Source organism: Hemicordylus capensis, chromosome 2, assembly GCF_027244095.1.
Source record: "Hemicordylus capensis ecotype Gifberg chromosome 2, rHemCap1.1.pri, whole genome shotgun sequence".
Classification (NCBI taxonomy): Eukaryota; Metazoa; Chordata; class Lepidosauria; order Squamata; family Cordylidae; genus Hemicordylus; species Hemicordylus capensis.
In genome coordinates, this window is record NC_069658.1 from 343063270 (window position 1) to 343085928 (window position 22659).

At 45.9% G+C, this 22659-nt stretch overlaps 1 protein-coding gene across 5 annotated transcripts in view; it reads left to right on the forward strand.

Annotated features, from left to right (window-relative positions):
- Positions 1–22659, forward strand: part of RNF130 (ring finger protein 130) — an 88092-nt gene that overhangs the window by 20617 nt on the left and 44816 nt on the right. For all 5 annotated transcript variants that reach the window (XM_053298507.1, XM_053298508.1, XM_053298509.1 and 2 more), the window contains exon 4: positions 17024–17095. In XM_053298507.1, the coding sequence (XP_053154482.1) occupies positions 17024–17095 (72 nt within the window). The remainder of the gene's footprint in view (positions 1–17023; positions 17096–22659) is intronic.

The following is a 22659-nucleotide window of genomic DNA, read 5'->3' on the forward strand; positions in this document are numbered from 1 at the left end:
CTTTTTATTATAAGGACTTAATTTTTAAATGTCTATAATCGACACAGTAGGGCTTTGACATTCAAGCTGCTTTTGAAATCGACCTACACAAACATCCCATAAAGTCATTTAATATTTTTGCTTGGATGTAAGGATATGTATGAAGCGAGGTTCAAGCACAGGTTTGGCGCTGCAGGGAGGGAAAGCGGCGAGCAGGAGCTTTAAGAAAGAGGAGAGCAAGTACCTACCTTCTCTCCACCACCCCTTGCTGACCACGCAAATGGCAGCTGTGCATGCACGGACCCCATGTGTGTACTGGCACCGCACATAGGTACTTGGGCCACACACCGCCCTAGCAGGAAGCTACATGGTAAGGACCTGCTCTCTTCCTTAAAGCTCCCGCTTGCTGCTCCCCTCCATGCAGCACCGAACCAGTTCAGATCTCATCTGAACCAGTTTGGTGCCGAACTTGTGCTCAAACCTCTGTTTGTATACATCCTTACATAAATGTAAGTAAGCCCTGCAGAAAAATAGCTTCATCTCAATGTACTAATTGTCTAGTTCTGTATGAATATTAAACAGTTGAGACTGCTGTTAGAGAGATGCTTAGTCCTGACAATTGCTGGGACAGTGGAACAAGCGCTGCCTTGACCAACAGGCAGACTCATGTAAAGATCTGTGGTTATAACAGGTATTGGCTCACATCCAGACTAATGCGGTGCGCATTGAATAATACATGCAATGGCAGTGCAGTCTTTTTTCGTCAAATCCACACACCCCTTCCCTCTGCAGCCTTCTGTGACTGCTGAAAATATGTGTCAGAGGGTCCTGCAGTCCTCAGTCATATTTTCAGGAAGGGGTGTGCACAGACCATGTTTTGTGGCGCGATCCAAATTCAGACCAAACTGCAGGTCCACAAATGGGTTTGGTTGGGCTGCCTGGCTGGTCCGGTCTGTTCCTGTAAAGTGGCTTGTAAAGGGGAGTCCGGCAGGGAATCTGGCAGCTGCTGGGGAGGCAAGATTCAAGGCACCTTTAAAAGTAAGTGATAAGGTGTTTAGTGGCAGCTCTGGTACTGTTCCTTGAAGCTACCTGGGCCCAGGCAGCTTCAAGGAGCAGTACCGCACACGTGCGGAAGCCCGGTCAGTGCCAGAGCTACACCGCCATGCATGGGCTGCTGGGGGAAGCTCTGCTGCTCTGCACTGGGCCTAGGCAGCTTTGAGGAGTGGTACCACAGCTTCCGGTGCCAGTAAGCACCTTATCACTTACTTTTATAGGTGCCTTGGCTCTCATCGTCCCGCCGGCCGCCCTTTAGAAACCTTTCGTGAAGGACTCTCCTTTGCTTGTAAAGGGCAATTCTCGCTGGATTCCCCTTTACAGGCCACTTTACATAGACCCTCAAACTGCCAAACAGGTTTGCTATGGACTGGGCTTGATGCGGTTCAATTGCAGACCGAAATTGACTGAAAGCCAGTCCAGTTCGCGATCGAGCTGCTCGAACCAGCCCAGTTTGTGTCGGAGCACTTCACTGTGAACTGTTTGTGCACACCCCTATTCTTCGACGTGGTCTCTGTCTTTTACACTAATGGGCTATGCGCCTGCGCAGAGACCTCGTCGGAATCTAACAAGCTCAATTCTCCTGCTTTGGGCGGGAACCCCGTCCTCAGCCGCTATATGTGGCTGCTCCACTCCTCATGCCCTCAGTCTTTCTTCATCTGTGCTTAAGTGAACATCGTGGAGTCTGCAGCTCGACAACAAGTAGGATCTATATCCCCTTGTTTTTTCTCCCTGCTTCTTCATTTTTCTTTTTTTCTTTATTTCTTCGCTTAGTAGGGGGTTTTTCTTGGCGTTTTGGCTTTTACTGTCTTTCCCTTTTTTCTGAGCTCTGATCCCAGCTGGGACGGAGTGTAGTGTCCAGCCAGCCTTGAGCATTTATGCTGGGCATGACGAACTTCAAAAAGTGTGTTCGGTGTGGAAGATCCCTTCCTCCAATACTCATACCGAGTGTCTCTTGTGTTTGGGGGAATCCCACATTGTCAAGACCTGTCTTCACTGTCAGAAGTTCACAAAGCAGGCTCGCCAAAATAGGGCTTCTCACTTGCGCGCAGCCCTGTGGGACCTGGCTCTCTGTTGGTCAGAAGCCTTATTGTTGAAGCGATCCATGAAAATGGCTTCATCGTTAACATCATAGCATTCTGTGTCTGCTCCTGTAGAGGCTGAGAACCTAAGCTCAGTACCAGTATCTACAACCCCTAAGGCTGTCCATTTGACAATGTTGAGTGAGCCAGTGCACTCAGAAAACCCTCCGCAGTGTTCGGCTACCATGATACCAAAATCATTCTCCATTCCTGTAACTTCAGTACCTAAGATAAAGAAGAAGAAGCTGAAGTTGCATCGTGACTTGCCAGCGGGTCGACACCTCCCTCCTATACCCAAGAGGAAGAAGACAGAGGAAGTTCCCACATCGGAGGCCCCTGTGACCAAGAAGACTAAAGCGGCCTCAAATCGTCCAATATAGAAGTTGTCGGTGTCGGCACAGCCTAGCCCGCATGTGGTTGCAGAGTCGTTGGACTTGGCCCATGATCAGGCTAGATCGAATACAGAACTTTTGGTGGTGACAGATAAACTGGGGTATTCTTCATCGGAGGAAGAGGAGGAGGCCAATTCCCCAACCAAACCCGCAGAAGATGCATAGTGGCTGCCTAGGCGTTAGTAGCCCCCTCGAAGGCAACAAGAGCATATCCCCCTGAGGGATTGTAGTGCCCGTTGGGACTCGGAAGAATGCTCCTCGATTTACAGACGTGATCAGTCCTGGAACTGTCATGATCAATCATATCCAGATCGATACCGGGCGGCAGAATATCACTCCTTGAGTGAAGTTGAGCCTTCTTATGGTGCTGTGGACTATCAGTCTGATTAATTGGACTACGTTAGGCCCTGCTATGGGTCCCGTTACTCTGATGGTCCCACGTATGGGAAGCTCGTGACAATGAGGGGTTGCCATGAACTCCCCTCACTAGGGGTGTGCAAGGTTCGGAGTCCCCCCCCCGGTCCGGAGGGGGGGGACTGTGACTTTAAGCGGGGGGGTGGTAGTACTTACCCACCCCCGCCGCGCTTCCCCCTCCGGCGCTGTTCCTTGTTAAAATCTTCTTGGGGCGACAGAGCTCCGCTCTGCCGCCCCTGCCCCCGTCGTCGCTTGCAAGGCTGTTAGAAAGACGAGCGCTAGTGGCTACCACCCCCCCGCTTAAAGTCACAGTCCCCCCCCCTCCGGACCGGGGGGGACTCCGAACCTCCAGACCGGTCCGGCGGTCTGGCCAATGAGGCCAGACCAAAACCGTGCACACTGCTACCCCTCACACTCGGGAGGGAGGCTGCATTCCCACTCACCACAATGCTCCCCCGAGGGATTGAAATGAGCATCGCAAATCTGTTTGGCACCGGTTTACCTACAGACCCGCCTCTCCCATCCAGTTACATCCCGTCCGGTCAGATCTGGTCAGATGGCCCTTTTGTCGGTCCCTGATTTCTGAGAGGTTCGGGGAACTAGAACCCATGAAAGGGCTTTCTCGGTTGTCGCCCCACTTCTCTGGAATTCCCTTCCCCTGCACATTCATTTAGCTCCTCCTTTGTCTATTTTTAAATCTTTATTGAAGACTTTTCTTTTTCGCCAGGCTTTTACCCTGTAGTTTATCTATTCCCCCCTGCCCCCCTGTTAGTTACTTTAGCTTTATTTAGAATGTAATTTTAATGCTGTCTTGTTTTGCATGTTTTTGTAAACCGCCCAGAGTCTTCAGAGTGGGCGGTATATCGAATGTTTCAAATAAATAAATAAATAAACCGCCTCCTTCGGTCCCAGTGATACAACAGACCACCATGCCTATCCAAGTATTGCCAGCAGGACCTTCCACTTCGGTACCGGGCAATCCGAATAGCAAAGCGGGCTCCACTTTGGGTTTGACACCCATGGCACAAGATCCTTTGGCTCCCTCGGAGCCTGAGTATGAGAGCGATGCTAGCTCCCAGGACTCTGAAGTTGGTTCCCTGGTCTCGTCCCCGCTCGACATACAGCCAGACTTGAAGCTTGTCTCCCCGTCGGAGGACTTCAAGCTGTACTCCGCTTACGTGACCCAAATGGCTTCAGCCTTGGCAGTGAACCTAGGTAACCAGCTAAAGAGAGAACTAGATCTGTTGTTCAGCATTATGATTTGGAGGCCAAGGTACCGGCCACTTTGCCCCTGAACCCAGTATTGTTGCGGGTCATGCAGGATCACTGGAAGAAGCCAGCGATACTTTCCCAGCCTAGCAGGCATTTAGATAATTTCTACAGGATGCAATTGCAGGATGGTGCGACCTTTTTGAAAAATCATCTCACCCCAAATTTGATTGTTGTGGAGACGTCATTGCAAAGGACCAGGGGTCACAGCCAGTCGGCACCGAATGACAAAGAGGGCAGAAAATTGTACTCCTTTGGGAGAAGGCTTTATTCGGCCTCAGCCCTCCACTTGAGGGTGGCCAATTATCAGGCTTATAATGCCCAATATAACCACTTTTTGTGGGAGAAGGTGGGTCCTTTCCTGGTTCTCTGCCCACAGGACAAGAGGGATCTGTCAAGTGTTTTTTCACGAGGCTATTCAGGTGGTGAAGCAGGAACTTTATTCGGCTCTCCATTGGGTGGAATATGCGGCTATGGTGACTAATTCGTGTTTGAAAATATACACATCTCCACTCACTCACTATTTAGGAACAAATTCACATGTGCCAGTTTCAGAAACTTCTTTCAGTTCATGAAATCCTCACATGGATTCATGAAGTTCAGAATCAGAAGCCATGGATCTTTCAAGGATTGAATAGAGAAATAAAACTGCTGGTATTTTAAAGGATATATTAGATGAGATGCAGGGGTGTAGCTAGGGGAGAGGGGGCCCGTGTTCATCCCTCTCTCGGGCGGCCCCCCAGAGTGAGGGAGACAATGAAGAAAATAGGGAGGGATGGAGCTGGAGAGCCCTCAGGAGCTGGGGGCCCATGTTCTTTGAACCCTTTCGTTCAATTATAGCTACGCCCCTGATGAGATGGGGTAAAACATAAATTACATGTGGGTTCAGGATATTTCACTTTCCCTACAGTAACTGTCTATGCTTTCGGCATGTTCCTTTGCATACCTAATTAGAAGCAACTCCCATATAGTACAGAGGGGCTCACTCTCAAGAGAACATAGGATTGCAGGCTTATTGAATGTGCTGTTGAAGAATTTAATAGTGTTAATAAAGTTTGACTATCCATATGTATTGCTATACCTTAGTTATATTAAAGGCACATTTTTGAGGTTTCTTTAAAATTAGGTTTCCTATATGTCTGCATGATAAGGCTGATGTTGTTATATTGTTTTAAATATACCAGATAGTACTATTTCATATGGTATATATGGTATATTTCATAAATGTCCATAGCTTCAAAATTTCACATCTCATGTGAGTCAGACCATCCCTTTTCCCATAGGCAAAGATAGCTAGAGGTTCACTCCCACACTTGACACTTGGGCCTTCTGGGGCTCTGTATCACAGATATTGGGGAATATATTGAAATAAATGCCCATATCTGAAAATGAAATAATGGACTGTTGATACATCTGTTTAAATTCAAATGTCATGGTCACCAACTCTCAAATGTATCTGTGCTTACTTAAAAAAATTAAATTCTTTTTGCATTGGAACTGTATGTGAACCATATAAACTCTGCATAGAGTAGCTTTGTTAGTTTGTCTTTTTCACCATTCTACATAAAAATGGAAAGAGAAAAAGTGTGAGTTTCTGAGAAGGTGGTTCTGATTACTGTGTGACAGTACCAAGATCTTCAGTATATTCTGCCAGTTTTGTAGAGACTTGTTGCCTTGTCAGTTTCAGGAATAGGGAGAACTACTTGATTTATAAAATACATTCACTATGTGGATCTCTTCTATTGGCTTTGGACCCCATTATTAAAGCATTCTCTATATTATGATCTCTGTGTTCATAATGTTTTGAAATATAACATTTTAAAAACCAATTTGCATTCATCTTTTCCCCTCAATTTTGTGTTTGACAGTTGAAAAACATAGCAAATAAGAAAAAAACAAACCATAGCAAATAAACATAGCAAAAAGGACAGCCCCATGTGTTGACTATTTCCTTCTTTCAAAAAGCCACACTTAGGAGCAGGATAAAAGATTTGTGACCTCTTTTTTTCCTTGAGAATTTTACAAAGGTCAGAAGAAACTTGATAAAAATTTTATGTGGTTTAAAAAGCTCATCTAATTAAACTTTCATGTAGAGGTAACAGCTAGAGCACAGTTGGAAAAGCTTAGCTATTATAAAGGAGAAAACAGCTGATAGTGATAGGATAACTGCTCATTTTAAGTGTGCTACTGACATTAAACTATTGTGTAGAAGTGAACTTGCAGTGCTTTAAAAAGAAAAGAAGCAACATTCTTTGAGAAGTCCTCCTTTGATTCACAAGTCATGTGAATTCTAGAATTGAAGGAGGACTGTAAGATAGAGGCCAGGATTTGGTCTGAACGCATAACTGGTAGTGAGCAAAGTAGGCTTCTCGTTGCTTCTTTGTGTGACCAGCATGATTTAATTTGTTGGTAATTATTAATCCAAAGTTGTGGTTCATACAACAATCTCTAAACTTCTGCAGCATCTGAGTAGAGGAAGGGGGAAGATGATGGCAATTGCTACTATCCCACACCCATCCCTTCCCTCATTCTCTCTTCTCTTTAAAATTGAATTGGGCTGATCTTTCCCCCATTATAAGCCTATCTGTTTATGCAGTCCTTTGGAAATGAGACATGGTGTTTCTCCCTTGGCCAGTTTCTGCTGGTGGTATTAATTTTGGGGGGCTTTATTTTACGTTAAACTGTATTTTTAGCACTTTTATTGCGTTTTTGTTTTCTGAAAAATTAGTAAGCTGCTTTGAGTGAAAAGAGAGTTTGGGATATAAATGTCTTTTTCCTCTGCTGTTACAATCCATATAATTAGATGAATGTGGGAGAATGTATGAACCCATTACTGTATAGACATGGGTAAACAAAAACACAGGACAGACCTGCTTAGTAGTAGGCTGAAACATAGAAACTGTCTTTTTTAAAGTAGCTGACTGAATTTTAGTTCTTGATGTACATGTTTAGAACAAAGAAAGTACAAATTACTGTTTTGACATAATCCAAGCTACCTTCATGACTTTGTCCATATTTGGAGGACTAAGAGAAAAAATAGAAAAAGCATGGTTGTGTAATTTACTTATTTATTTATTTTATTTTTACATTTATATCCCTCTCTTCCTCCAAGGAGCCCAGAGTGGTGTACTACATACTTGAGTTTCTCCTCACAACAACCCTGTGAGGTAGGTTAGGCTGAGAGATAAGTGACTGCCTCAGAGTCACCCAGCTAGTATCATGGCTGAATGGGGATTTGAACTCGGGTCTCCCCGGTCCTAGTCCAGCACTCTAACCACTACATCACGCTGGCATTCAATGTCGACTACTATTTACATTTAATTACAACTACTATTTATATACTGTTTTTCAACAAAACGTTTCCAAAGTAGTTTACACAGAAAAAGAATAATAAGGTGAAATACACATAATAAATGTAGAGGAGTGGCTGAGAGAGGAGGATGAATAGGTCAAAGCATTTAATGCAATTAATTCCTACTAAACTGCTTGCCCCTGCTCCAGTGTGTTATCCTGTCCAGTTTGTTGGACTGCTAGTGCATTAGTCTCTCATTAGTCGTGTTCATACATTACTTCTGAAATTTGAATATTTTGATTGCCATATGTATCGCTGTTGAACCTGTGAGCTGTAGTGCCTAAGAACATGTGAACTTGGTTTCTCATAGCTGAGCTGCTATAAGTAGCCAATGATACACCTTATTAACCCTGCACTCAAGAATGAGCAGCAAAGTTAATATGGAATATGGCTGCTGTAGCACCACTTATTCAGACATATCTAAGGAATGCTTTTGTGAGAATCATGCCCCAAAATTAAGTGTTTGTCTGTAGCAGGAACAGTGAGACTATGAAGTCTTGAAGTTTCATGAGACGATACATAAGATCGTGAACATGTCTTATTAGTATCTGTTCTTCAGGTCCATCTGCACCTTAATTTTGATAACACAAGACTGGATGATGTTGTTGTTGTTGGATGATGTTGTTGTTGTTGGATGTTGTTGTTTTGATTTCTATACTGCCCTTCCAAAAATAGCTCAGGGCGGTTTACAAAGAGAAATAACAAATAAATAAGATGGCTCCCTGTCCCCAAAGGGCTCACATTCTAAAATGAAACATAGACACCAGCAACAGTCACTGGAAGTACTGTGCTGCGGGTGAATAGGGCCAGTTACTCTCCCACTGCTAAATAAAGAGAATCGCCACGGTAAAAGGTGCTTCTTTGCCCAGTTAGCAGCGGATACCCACCGAGATCTCTGCAAAAATGATACCTGCTTCTTTAATTCAAACATTACATCTTCCTGGTTTTTCAGAACTCTTTCTGGGGAGAACATATTGTGAATTAGGCCATCTTAGCTGCTCCTCAGCTAGCATATGCAAGAGCATTGGCATTAGAATGCAGATAGAAATTCAGTTCATAACTTCAGTAAAACAGTGTGATCTGGATTGTGATCCATTGTATCCATAAGAACTGGGTTTCTGCGCCTGCGCAGGGACCTCCCGGGCTGACTAGCTAGCTCCTCTTCGTGCCCCGCCCGTCTGCACGTGCCTTGCAGATTCCGTTGGAATCGACGGTTGGGGCGCCTCTCCTTCAGTTTTCTCTTGACCGCCAAAGCGCTTACACCTCTTGGCTGTTGCTCCTCAATTGTTATCAAAAATTTGACTTCGGACTGTTTGACTATTCTCTACTGAGCGGATTAATTGGTTTGACTTCAGAACGAACAACGGACTTGATTTTGGGACTCTGATTCTAACTACGAAGTTTGTACAGGACGGTTTTGACTCGGAACGGCGAACGGACTTGATTACGGACTCTGCTTTGTTTGTTCCTAAGATTGTTTACTGAATTTGACTCGGAACGGCATTTGGACAATGGAAGCTAAGAAGACCTTCAAACGGTGTGAAAAGTGTCGAGCAAAGTTGCCTTCAACTGATTATCACGACGCCTGTTTGATGTGCCTAGGAGAGAATCATAACACGGCGGCGTGTAAGATATGCTGCTCGTTTTCAAAACAGACTAGACAAAATAGAGCTCTCAGGCTTCGAGCTGCGTTATACGAGGAGGCACTTCGACCGCCAACTCCTCATCCGTCGGCGTCGATGAGTTCCGGATCGACATCGGGAGCTTCGATGTCGAAGGAGTGTGGTGCGTCAAGCTCCCCGGGATTGGGTTCCAGTGGGTCTGCTGATATGCAGTCTAAAACCGCTGTTGACACTCTGTTTAAGAAACCAAAGGAGGTTTCAAAAAAATGGAAGCATAAGGATAAAGATCGTCATGCTTCTGAGAGGGAAGGTCACCATCGTGAGGAGTCTCGACATCGAACTCCCTCACCGACGGCAGCACAGATTTACGACGTGGACTCGGCTGAGTCCCCTACAGCCTCGACGTCGACACCTTCGGTATCGACGGTCAGGATGGTTTCGGCTTTGACATCGACTTTAGTCTCGACATCGACACCAGCGTCGACATCGAGATTGGACCAAGGCAGTCTGGGACAGGCATCGACATTGGAATCGACATCGACATCGACGTCGAGGCATTTGCAAGTCTCGGCATCGGAGCCTCCCATAACTGCCCAGGCGGTGTATGCCATTCCTCCGTCGGCGTCCACGGTGCCAGAGCAGATATTGAATGTGAGCACTGCTCCTTTGTCGGTGTTGACGGCTTCGACATTGAGGAGGATTCCTCATCTTTTGTCACCGGCATTGACGCCGGCACAGTCCCCCTCGACGCCGAGGACTCCGAGTCTGGCTACACACGGGGACGGACTTAGAGAACTGCTGGAGTCGAGTTCGAGTACTCCTTCGGGTGCGACATTTCGCGGCTTCCTGTCGACAGCCTTAGACGAGGGTCCTGGAGGTGGAGAGCTGGCTGATCTGCCTCATATTGCCTCACTGACACCAGCAGTGGTCCAGGATCCGAGAACTGATGTCGGGTGCTCTACGATGCTGCAGCCAATTCATTCCTGCGGTTTCCGCCATGGTGTGCCGGATGATTATGCAGAGTTCTTGCGTTGGAAGGCGGCACAGGTAGAAATGCAACCAGTGCAAGGGCTGCGGAATTTTGTGCAGGCTGGACAACTTGCTCAGCCGCTGCTGCAGTCAGAGCATGCAGAGCATCAGGGGCCGTCTGTGAACTTACCTATACAAACACCATTGGTGCAAGTTCAAACTTACCTTCCAGAGAATTCACAGTTACCTGTGGTCCAGACGAGGATGCCAGAAAAACCTGCTGGGAAAAGAAAGAGGAAAGCAACACCTCCTCCTTCTGAACCATCATCTTCACCCTCTGATGACAGTGAGGACGATGAGTCGGGACTGGCCTCTGACAGGGATGATATCAGTCATAGGTCAGACCCCCCTTCGGATGTGCCACCAAAACTATCCACCTCGCCAAATGAGGAATTGAAAGCTTACCATATCCTCATAAGGGATATCGCTGAAGCCCTGGGCATGGACGTAAGCTCTCCGGATGCGGACGTTGCTGACCCGGTCTATAATATGATGAAGCGGTCTAAGACTTCGCATCCTGTTGCCCTCACCATGATTCCTGGGATAGACAAGGCTGTGAAGGTGGCATGGGACTCAGTGGGGGTCGGGGCTCCGACTTCCAAGCGCATTGAGAATTTGTATAGGGTGACTGAAGGAGAGAACTCTTACCTGTTACGCCATCCTATACCGAACTCCTTGGTTGTCAGTTGTGCTTCATCCACCAAGAGTGGACACTGTCATTCCACGCCTGCTGACAAAGAGGGGAGGAAAATGGACGTTATGGGTCGAAAGATCTATAGCACCTCCAGTTTAGCAATTCGTATTGCTAATTATGCGGCGTGTATGGCACGCTATAACCATTTACTTTGGGATGCACTCTTACAGGATTCATCCTCTTTATCTCCGGAGGACTTCCAATGGAGATTTAATGATGTGTACGAAAGAACAACGGCAATAACGCGCCAACAACTGAGCGCATTCAAACACTTGTCGGAGACGGAATCGAGAGCAATGGTGACGGCAGTGAGCTTGCGCAGGCATGCGTGGCTTCGCTCAGCAACCCTGCAGACAGACATGAAGGAGAAAGTCGAGTCCTTGCCATTTGACGGCAAAGGCTTATTCCATGAGGACACGGACACGTCAATGGAGACGTTGAAAAAATCTAAATTCACTGCCCGCACCTTTATGGTGCCTTCGAGCGGTTCCAGCTCAACTGCAAGGAGCCGCACTTATTATCAGAGAAAGAGTGATCGGTATCGGGACCGCAAAGAATACCGAAAGCAATTCAGACCTTACCAGCGCGGTAAGGTCTTTAACCAAAAACAAAAAGGAAAAACAGCTCGTCAAGGTGACAAGGACGCCTCCAGCAAGAGCTTTTGACGGGACTGTTCGTCCACTGCATCAGTTTTACAGCAGCCAATTAAGTCCAACGCTACAATCCAGGACCCACTACATCGGCCCTGTAGTTGCCAGGATCAACATCAAACTGGCAAGCCGTGCGCCAGCATGGCACAACATAACATCCGACCGGTGGGTACTAAGAATAGTGCAGACTGGATATGCGTTGGAGTTCGAGACAAGGCCTCCCTTCTCTGGACTGGTCTATACTCCGGCCACAGAGGTGTTGCGGGAGGAGGTCAAGGTGCTGCTGGAGAAACAGGCGATCACGCGGGTGCAATGGGCGAACAGACTGACCGGCTGCTATTCCTGGTATTTTCAGATACCAAAGAGAGACGGTGGAATAAGAGCCATAATGGACCTGAGGGGGCTCAACCTCTTCATTCGGACCAAGAAATTCAGAATGGTGATGCTGCAGGGAATTCTGCCTCTGCTGGTAAACGAACAGTGGGCAGTTACTCTGGATCTCAAGGACGCTTATTTTCATATCGGGATACAGGAGAGTCACCGCAAGTTCCTCCGGTTTACAGTGGGGGCACAGATCTATCAATATGTGGTGCTTCCATTTGGACTTTCTACTGCGCCCAGAGTGTTCACAAAGGTGATGGCGGTGGTTGTGGCCCACCTACGAACTCAGGGCTTGAGGCTGTATCCGTATTTAGACGATTGGCTCGTGGTGAGCCACGACAGGAGTTTACTTACCCGCCAAGTGCAGATGCTGCTAGCCTTATTGGAGTGCCTCGGCATCAATGTGAATTGGAAGAAGTCGAGACTCGAACCCATGACTCGAGTGAACTTCATCGGAGCGGTGCTGGACTTGGAATTGGCCAGGGTGTTCTTACCTGCGGAAAGAATTACCCAAATGCACGAACTCATACGTCACTTTCAGAGGACTCCACGGCAGCCAGCGGTTCAAATCCAGCGGATGTTGGGTTTGATGGCATCATGCACCGCAACGGTGTCGCACACGCGCCTCCGCATGCACACATTGCAGCATTGGTTTCTCCACAACTTCCGACCCAATGTGGATGGCCAGAATATGCACTTGACATTACCACAACATGTCCTCGCCAGCCTAGGCTAGACATGGGCAATTTGGGCAAAGGAGTCGAGTTTGTGTCCAAGGAGCCCACCTCCCGGATAACGACAGATGCCTCGATGGCGGGCTGGGGTGCGCATTGCGCCAGCGTATGCGTGCAGGGGACATGGACCCAGTTGCAGAGACTTCAGCATATAAATTACTTGGAGCTATTGGCTGTGTTCCAGGGCCTAAGGGCATTCGAACCTATGATAAGGGGACGAGCAGTACAGCTGGAGTTAGACAACACGACGGCGATTGCCTACCTCAACCATCAAGGGGGGACAGTGTCACTGTCTCTTTGCCTACTTGCGAGAAAAATATGGGACTGGTGCATTCGACATTCGATTCACCCGGTGGCAATACACATAAAGGGTGTAGACAACTGCTTGGCCGACAGGCTCAGCAGGGACATCAGTTTCAACCAAAGACACGAGTGGGAAATCAACCCGATGTATTTCGACAGGGTGTTCGAGATCTGGGGGGTCCCATCGATAGACTTATTTGCCACGGTTGCCAACAAAAAGTGTGTCAATTATTGCTCGCGTGCGGGCATAGGCCAAGGATCCCTGGGGGATGCTTTTCAACGGGCCTGGAAGACGGGACTGTTATATCTTTTCCCCCCGCTGCCATTAATGGGCCGTGTGGTTGCGCAGATATTGCGGGACCAAACGAAATGCATACTTCTGGCTCCATGGTGGCCGCGCCAGCCGTGGTTTGCCACACTTCTGGGAATGTCTCATTCAGTGTTCCACAAGTTCCCCAAGGCTCCAAACCTGTTACAAAGAGAACACGGAAAGGTGTTACACCCCGATGTGCACTCTCTCAAGCTGACCGCTTGGAGAATCAACTATTAAACAACATCTTACTGAATAGTAGGCATGCATCGACAAGACGCAGTTATGCCTGCAAGTGGAACCGCTTCAAGAGTTATATGAAGGGGAGGAGTGTCACGCCATTGCGTGCGACCCCACGGGATGTGCTACGTTACCTGACATCGCTCAAACTGAGTGGATTGGCAAATGTCTCCATTAAGCTGCATTTGGCTGCAATCTCGTCAAAGCACAGGGGATGGGATGGGTCCACGGTTTTCTCCCACCCGGAATGTAAACGTTTCCTGAAGGGTGTTAATAACCTCTACCCGCCTGTGCGCAGCCCAATGGAGCAATGGAGTCTGTCTTTAGTACTCTCTGCCCTAACGGAGGCACCATTTGAGCCACTGGCGACTGTTCCACTAAAGTTTCTGACCTTAAAGGTGGCATTCTTGGTAGCCATTACATCAGCTAAGAGAGTGAGCGAGATGACGGCCCTGCGGATGGATAGACCCTACACTCAGTTCTATCCACACAAGGTTGTGATGCGTCTCGATCGGAGATTCCTGCCGAAGGTGGTAACAGATTTCCACCTAAATCAAGACATAGTGCTGCCAACTTTTTTCAGTAGTCCGGAGACGGACTTAAGAGAAGGCCCTCCACACGTTGGACGTGCGTAGATCACTCCTATATTATTTGGAGAGAACTCATGACTTTAGGAAGAGTAAAAAGCTTTTTCTCTCCTTCCAGGGGCGTAGCAAGGGCCGTCCAATCTCTCGCCAGAGACTTGCTCACTGGCTAGTGGAACTGATTTTCCTCGCCTATAAAAGCCAGAAGATAACACCGCCGAAGACGGTTTGGGCTCACTCTACTAGGGCCTACGCAACGTCTGCGGCACATCTGTCAGGCATTAAAATGGCAGATGTCTGCCTGGCGGCGACATGGTCATCGCATCTACCATTCGTAAAGCATTATGCTCTGGATCTGCGGATGGCTAGGGAGGCGAATTTTGGAAGATCAGTGTTGAAACGTGTGTTGGCATAGCTGGGGGTCATCTGCACCCGCCTCCTTATGGGGTAGCTTGCTAAACACCCAGTTCTTATGGATACAATGGATCACAATCCAGATAAACAGGTTGCTTACCTGTAACTTATGATCTGGATGTGATCCGTTGTATTCATAAGTCCCTCCCAGCCGGCCCCGCTGCAGAATGCATGGACTAGTGGATGCTGGTGTGCGGATCGTCACTTATATGGCGGTCTGCGAGAAATCTGAAGGAGAGGCGCCCCAACCGTCGATTCCAACGGAATCTGCAAGGCACGTGCAGACGGGCGGGGCGCGAAGAGGAGCTAGCTAGTCAGCCTGGGAGGTCCCTGCACAGGCGCAGAAACCCAGTTCTTATGAATACAACGGATCACATCCAGATCATAAGTTACAGGTAAGCAACCTGTTTTTCAATATGCTGAGACTTGAAAAGTAGCATCCTTGAATTTTTGATAGGATTCAAAAATTCCATGATAGGATTTTTTTTCCTGGTTTCTATGTTTGCCTTCTAAACATGAAGCTATATAGCACCATATCATGCACTACTGAAAATGTTTTGGATTCCAAATGTTTCTGGGTTGCATATGTTATGTTGATCACTTACATAGCATACAGAGCCAGTGTGAGAGCCAGGTTAGAGCAGGGCTGCTCAACTTTGGCCCTCTAGCTGTTTTTGGACTACAGATCCCATAATCCCCAGTCTCAGTGGCCAATAGCGAGGGATTATGGGAGTTGTAGGCTAACATTTGCAGGAGCTGAGTAACCCAAGTTGAGCAGCCCTGTGTTAGATTGTTGGACTGGGACCAGAGTTCATGCCACTTGGCCATGAACTTCTCTGGGTGACATAAGAACAGCCCTGCTGGATCAGGCCCAAGGCCTATCTAGTCCAGCATCCTGTTTCACACAGTGGCCCACCAGATGCCTCTGGGAAGCCTAAAGCCAAGAACTGATGGCATGCCTTCTCCTGCTGTTGCTCCCCTGCAACTGGTATTTAGAGCTTCTTAGGCTGGAGGTGGCCTCTCAGACTAGTATCCATTGATAGACTTTTCCTCCATGAATTTATCTAAGCCCTTCTTTAAGCCATCTAGGCTGGTGGCTGTCATCACATCTTGTGGCAGAGAATTCCATAGGTTGATTAAACCTTATGTGAAAAAGTACTTTCTTTTGTTGGTCCTAAATTTCATGGCAATCAGTTTCATGGGATAACCCCTGGTTCTGGTGCTATGAGAGAGGAAGAAAAATTTTGCTCTCTCCACACCATGCATAATTTTATAGACTTCTATCATGTCTCCCTTTAGTCATCTCTTTTTCTATACTAAAAAGCCCCAGGTGTTATAGCCTTTTTGTGTGTGTGTGAGGAAGGTGCTCTAGGACCCTGATCAACTTGGTTGCCCTCTTCTGCACCTTTTCTAATTCTATAATGTCCTTTTTGAGGTATGGAGACCAGAACTGTGCATAGTACTCCAAATGTGGCCAAACCATAGATTTGTATAACGGCATTATGATATTAGCAGCTGCGATATTTACATTGGTCCAGTCATCAACCCTAAGTCTCATCTACCTCACAATGTGGTTGTGCCAAATAGGGGAAGAAAACCATGTATGCCACCCTTGGAGGAAGGGTGGGATAAAAGTCTTCTTATATAGTATTTCAGATGCAGATACACAGTCGTAACCGTTCTGTAAAGGAACTAAGGTTGAGTCCATGGCAGAGATGGGAATTTGAAACCTATTTGAATTCAGAACCTGTTCCACTATGCAGTAATAAACCATTTTCTTAAGGAAAAAACATTGTTTTTGCAGAACTGCAGTGCTGAATTTTTCTTTGGAGGGGGAGGAGTATTCTAGCTTTATTCCATTACTTAAAACAGTATAAAATTGTCTTTATTTTTAAAGTGTACTGTGAAGGGCCTTTGTTTCTTGTTTAGGACCTCAGATTGTTTACTTAAGGAGCTATCCCCTTAGCACATAGATAAAACATACAAATATGCCTAGCACAGATTAAGATAAACTCAAAATTAAATATCTTCCTTACTCTATCAAATTTAAGAGAGGCAGAAAAGATTGATGTAACTGCACCCTTTCTTCAGCAGTACATGGGAAGGCTACAAAATGAACAATGATCCCAGAAAACCTCTCTGAAAAGGCAGAACTGTCCAGATAATTGAAAGCATGATTAAGCAGCTTAAAACACATAAAGAAGTTAACTTGCCTTGCTTGATCTCCACTGCATCAATCTAATCCTTTTCCTGTGGGGAATCCTGATTATTGAAGCAAGGAAATGTGAGCTTGCTCAATTCAAAGTGACCTGTTGGAGAAATCAGCTGGCAGGTAGCCATTCTCAGTTATTTTGATAGATAACATTGAAGTTAGAAACTGCGTTTTAAGTATACACATTTCTGCTTCTGACCAAAATGGATGTCCTTAAAAATGAGTTTGATGTTTACAGTCAGAGACTTCTTAGTTTTCAAAATACCCTCAGTTTTTCAGATTCTTATCCATGTATTTATTTTTGTATAGCGTCGTCTTGGAGATGCTGCCAAGAAAGCTGTTGGCAAACTGACGACGAGGACTGTGAAGAAGGGTGATAAGGTATAGTCATGCAAACTAAATATTAGCTATGGAGTGTGTTTGCCACTTTATAGGTAAACTATAACAAGCGGAACTTGCAATAAAAATGTTGCATCAGATCTGAAATCTCGTGTGTCATATCATTGAGGAAGGAACAGAATAGGGCATTAATGGGCATTAGGAAGATGAAATGTAGACTTGGTAGGAAAAACAATTTTCTTTGTTTTATGGTTTGGTATGGCATGTTTTGTTGCTTTCATAATGTCCCCCCCCCCCACTTTTGTTTGTGTGTGTAATAGTTAACAACAATTATTGCCCATTGTCAATGGTTTTTCTTCTCTCCTCACCCCTTCTCCCAATTCATTCTCTCACCTTCCTTCCCCCACAAACTTCCAGTGTTAGCTGTGCCCTGTTGATTGATTGACATAAGGAGAACCACCTCATTTCAGAACCTTTGTTTGAGCATTCTCTGGCAGCAAAGCCTATGTGCTCTGTGCTTCTTTAGGGGTGGGTTTTGGACCTTGAGGTAGGTCTGGGTTCCCCTCTCAAAACTAACTTTTTTGAGGATGCCTTGTGGTCCTCCCCAGCATCACCAAATCCCCCCCCCCGACACACACACACACACACACACACACACACACTTTGAGCTTGCAGAGATTCTGTGCCTATCCACATGTTCTGTTAGCAGACAGCAATGTCGTAAAAATTAACTTCTGGTTGTACTTGCCTCACCACAGTAGTTGTTTTTTTTTTCCAAGTGTTAATGTTTTCAGTAATTATCCAGTTGTTTGTGGCCCTGACATATCTGCTTGTCTCCACAGTGGTGTCTCAGCTGCATATCCCAGCCCTTTAAAGCTGAGAACGCTTTTCCAGGCTTGGGAGTCCAATGTGCTCCTCCTAGCTGAGAAGCAGTATTGCAGTGCTATGGATATTGGCTGAAATCCAGAGCAGCTGAACACAGGTGTGCAGCATTGGTCCTGGTCCTGCTCTGCTCCCTCCCCTGAAGCACAGACGAAGTGCAAATACTTTTTGGAGTCTGCCTGTGCTCGAGATGTGCTCTGCTAGAGAGGAAACATGTTGCTTGTCTGTTTCTAATAAGCACTTCTGGAGCATGGGCAGGCTCCAGAAATATTTGCGCTGTTGCACAAGACTGCTTGTGCTTCAGGGAGAGTGCAGAGTAACACTAGGACTAGTGCTGCATGAACGAAGCGCCCCCATTGGGGTGCTCTGGATGTCACCAGTGTCTACATTCTTTCTTCAGGGCCTAATTTATTTGTAGCTTTCCTCTCTTTGATGTAGCAACTGGCTAACTGGCTAAAAAGTGAGATTAAGTGAGAGTCATGCCAGGCCTCTCAGAGGCCAATTGCGCAGTCATGGCGGTGTCCAAAATGGCTGCTGCGCCGAAGTTCAAAGGCCAGAACGGGCCGAAAAACCGGCCGAACAGGCTGCTGGCGGTGATAACAGAGGCTGGCAGGAGAAAGAGGAACCTCCACGCACCCTCCCCCCCCACCACCACCGCAAGGAACTCCCCCAAAGGGGATACGGTTTTTTTAAAAAATAAATTTGGGGGGGAAATCCCCCCCCTCGAAAAGTTGGGAGGTGTTTGGTCTGGACCGAACGGGGTGGCTCGCTTCAACCCCGGACCATCGAAACAAACCGGCTCGACATGAAACCTGTTCGACGTCGAGCCAGTTTGCACATCCCTAGAAGATTCTACTTGAATCCAATAAAACTCAAGATGAAGCCCATCTGAAGTTGTATTCGGTGGCAATATGTGCACTGAAGAAGCAATTCTATTCAGTTGATACAACAGTTGCATCTATTCCTAGATGATAATGATCTCAGAACTGTGGCACACTCTTTGGTAATTTCTAGGCTTGATGACTGCAATGCTCTCTACGTGGGGCTGCCTTTGTATGTAGTTCGGAAACTTCTGTTGGTCCAAAATGCAGCGGCTAGATTGGTCTCCAGGGTTTCTCAGAAATAACATATTATGCCTGTCTTAAAACAATTGCATTATCTGCCAATAGGTTTCTGGGCAAAATATAAAGTGCTGGTAATTACCTTTAAAGTGTTTTAAATGGCTTAAGGCCGAGTTACCTGGGAGAGAGCCGCCTTCTGCATGATCTCCACCAGATCAAGAAGGGTCCATCTGTGGATGCTGCTGCTATCTCATCTGGCGGCAGCCCGGGAGCGGGCCTTCTTTGTAGTCGCTCCTTGATTCTCCCTATAGACATTCATGGTTTAACATCCTTATCAGCCTTTAAAAGAGCCTGTAAGATACATTTTTTAGCTGGGCTTTTAGTAATTTTTGAATGTTTAGAGTCAGGCGGTATATAAATTGAATGAATAAATAAAATAAAAATAAATAAAATATGGAGAATAAAGCTGCCAGTTATCAGTGTAACCTATCATAGTTTTCTATATGAATTACTTCCATTTACAGCAGTGAAGTTGCTAATTTTGTCTTGCAGTACTTCTTGATCTCCTTTCTACCTTATTATTGCTGTATTAGCTAAGGGAGGATGCCTGAGGAAAAACATAGACTGCATGCATGCATAGAGACCATGTACTAGATATCTGCACTAGGTATAGTGCAGTGGTTAAGAGACAGAGCTACAAATGCAGAACTCCCTGATTTGAATTTCATGTCTTCCATGAACTCTCTAGGTGGCCTTATGCAAGGCCCTTCCTTTCAGCCTCAGCCCAACTTCTGTAGTATGAGGAGAATAAAACTAATCTACCCTATAGGGTTGTTGTATGGATTACATAAAGATAATACATGTGAAGCATTTTGTACACTCTGATGCGCTATAAATGCAAATTATTAATAATCATGGCTGACATGTTTAGGAACATTATTCAAAGTAGCCCCATTGAAATTAAATTAATTTCAGTGGGTCTACCTTGTGTAATTTTCCCAATCATGTCAGCCACAATTATTAACAACATGTTAGGCAGCAAGTGACAGTAGAGCTGCTACTCAGCTAGACATAACAGTAACTTGAGTGTGACAAACCCTGGGCTTTCCAAAACACAGTATTTCAACATTTTAAGATAGGGATTTGTTTGTTCAACACATCTATCTATCTATCTATCTATTTATTTTATCTATCATATTTTTATGCTGCCTGATATGTATGTCTCTAGGCGGTGTACAACATTTAAAACAATATTTAAAAATCAACACTGATTAAAATATAACACAATTAAAACAGTAGTATAAAAACAGTAACATAAAATAATTATTAAAACAAATTATTAAAATTAATTCTAATAAAAGCCTGTGGGAACAGATGAGACTTGAGGATCTTCCTGAAAACAAACAGAGAAGGAGATGCTCTTATTTCAGCAGGGAGCATATTCCAAAGCCTTGGGGGCAGCCACAGAAAAAGCCTGGTCCCGAGTGGCCATCAAATGAGCCGGTGGCAACTGTAACCAGACCTCTCCAGAAGATCGTAACAGGAGGCAGGGTTCATGACAAAGGAGAAGCTCTCTTAAATACCCTGGACCCAAGCCATTAAGGGCTTTTTAGGTAAGAACTAGCACTTTGTATTTCACCTGGAAACATATCGGCAGTCAGTGCAGTTCCCTTAAAACCAGTGTTACGTGGTCCCTTCGAGTTGTCCCAGGGACCAATCTGGCTGCTGCATTCTGTACCAATTGTAGTTTCTGGACTACATACAGAGGCAGCCCCAAGTAGAGAGCATTACAGTAGTCAAGTCTGGAGGTTACCAGCTTCTGTACCACTATGTTAAGATCATTTATCTCCAGAAACGCACATAGTTGTCATATAAGCCAAAGCTGATAAAAAGCACTCTTGGCCACTTCCTCAAACTCAGATATCAGAGAGAACTTTGGATCCAGGAGCACTCTCAAGGTACATACCTGATCTTTCACGGGGAGTGTAACCCCATCCAGAACAGGCAGATCTAAACCATCTTTCAGGTCCCAACCCCCCACAGTCAGTACCTCCTTCTTATTTGGATTCGACTTCAGTTTGTTATCCCTCATCCAGCCCATTACTGCTTCCAAGCAGGCATTTAGAGAAGATATGCCATTTCCTGATGAGGTTCTCATGGAGAAATAGATCTGGGTATCATCAGGATATTGATAACACCCAGAACCAAACCTTCTGATAATCTCTCTCAGCAGTTTCCTGTAGATGTTAAAAAGCATCGGAGACCATATGGAGCCTTGTGGAGCTCCACACTTTAGTTTTCACTTTGCAGAACTGCAGTCTCCAAGCGACACCATCTGGAATCTACCAGAGATGTAGGAATGGAACTACTGTATAACAGTGCCACCCAATCCCACCTCCCTCAGGTGGTCCCAAAAGATACCATGGTCAATGGTATTGAAAGCTGCAGAGAGATCCAAAAGGATCAGCCGAATCACACTCCCTCTGTCGATAGCCAGTTGGAGATCATCTATCAGGCCAACCAAGGCAGTCTCAACCCCATAGCCCACACAGAAGCCAGTTTGAAATGGGTCTAGATAATCTGCATCATCCAAAATAGCCTGGAGCTGAGAGGCTACCACCCGCTCAATCACCTTGCTCAGCCGTCTAGATCCTTGTCAGTTGGGTTGCAGGCCACGGCATAGCATGGAAAAGGCATTGGTCACTCTGGTTGATGGCTTGTATCGTGACCTTGATGAGGGTAGCGCTCTTCTCTTGGTCCTTTTAGATCTCTCAGCACCTTTCGATACCATCAGCCAGAATGCGGCGGCTCGCCTGCTTATGGGTGCTAGAAGATATGATGGTGTGACAACTCTCTTGCGGTCACTGCACTGGTTACCTATTTGCTTTTGGGTCCAAAAGTGCTGGTTCTCACCTTTTAAAATCCCTCAGGGCTTAGCACCTGCTTACCTGCAGGGCTGCCTCTCCCGGCCAGTCCTGTCCTGTCCTGTGAGATCTTCTCAGGTTGCCCTTGTTTCGGTCCCTGGTCTCAGAAAGGTCCATAGTAGTAGGACCTGTGGAAGGGCTTTCTCTGTTGCTGCCCCTTCACTTTGGAATTCTCCCCCCGCCCCATTCATTCTGCCTCCTCCCTTTCAGCCTTTAAAACCTTATTGAAGACATTTCTTTTCCTCCAGGTCTTAGCCCCAAAATTTAGACATGCCTTAACACTTGCTCGTGTAAATGCCCTCCCTACTGCCATCTTGCAACAGAGGCTTAAGGGTATACCGCACGCATTAAAATTATATCCATGTGGCTCCGGAATTGTTGAAACAACTACGTATGTAATTTTGTACTGTGACGATTACAGGGATATTAAACTTAAACTAATTGCACACCAATTTCGCACACCGTCGCCAGATACTGTTACATTATATGTAAAATTCGTACTAAATTGATGGGAGGTCCAGATCTTATATGATGATTGTACTTATTAGTGCTTATTTGTACCAGTATTGGTATTGGTATTCTGGTCTGTGACTGAAATAAAGTTTTTATTCTATTACTTTTCTGCCAGATGTTTGCCCTTTAATTTTTCATTTTTGTTTCTGTTTTTTGTTTGTTTTTAAAATCTCAGATGCTGTTCTTGTTTGTACACCGCCCTAAGTCCTGTGGATTGGGCAGTATA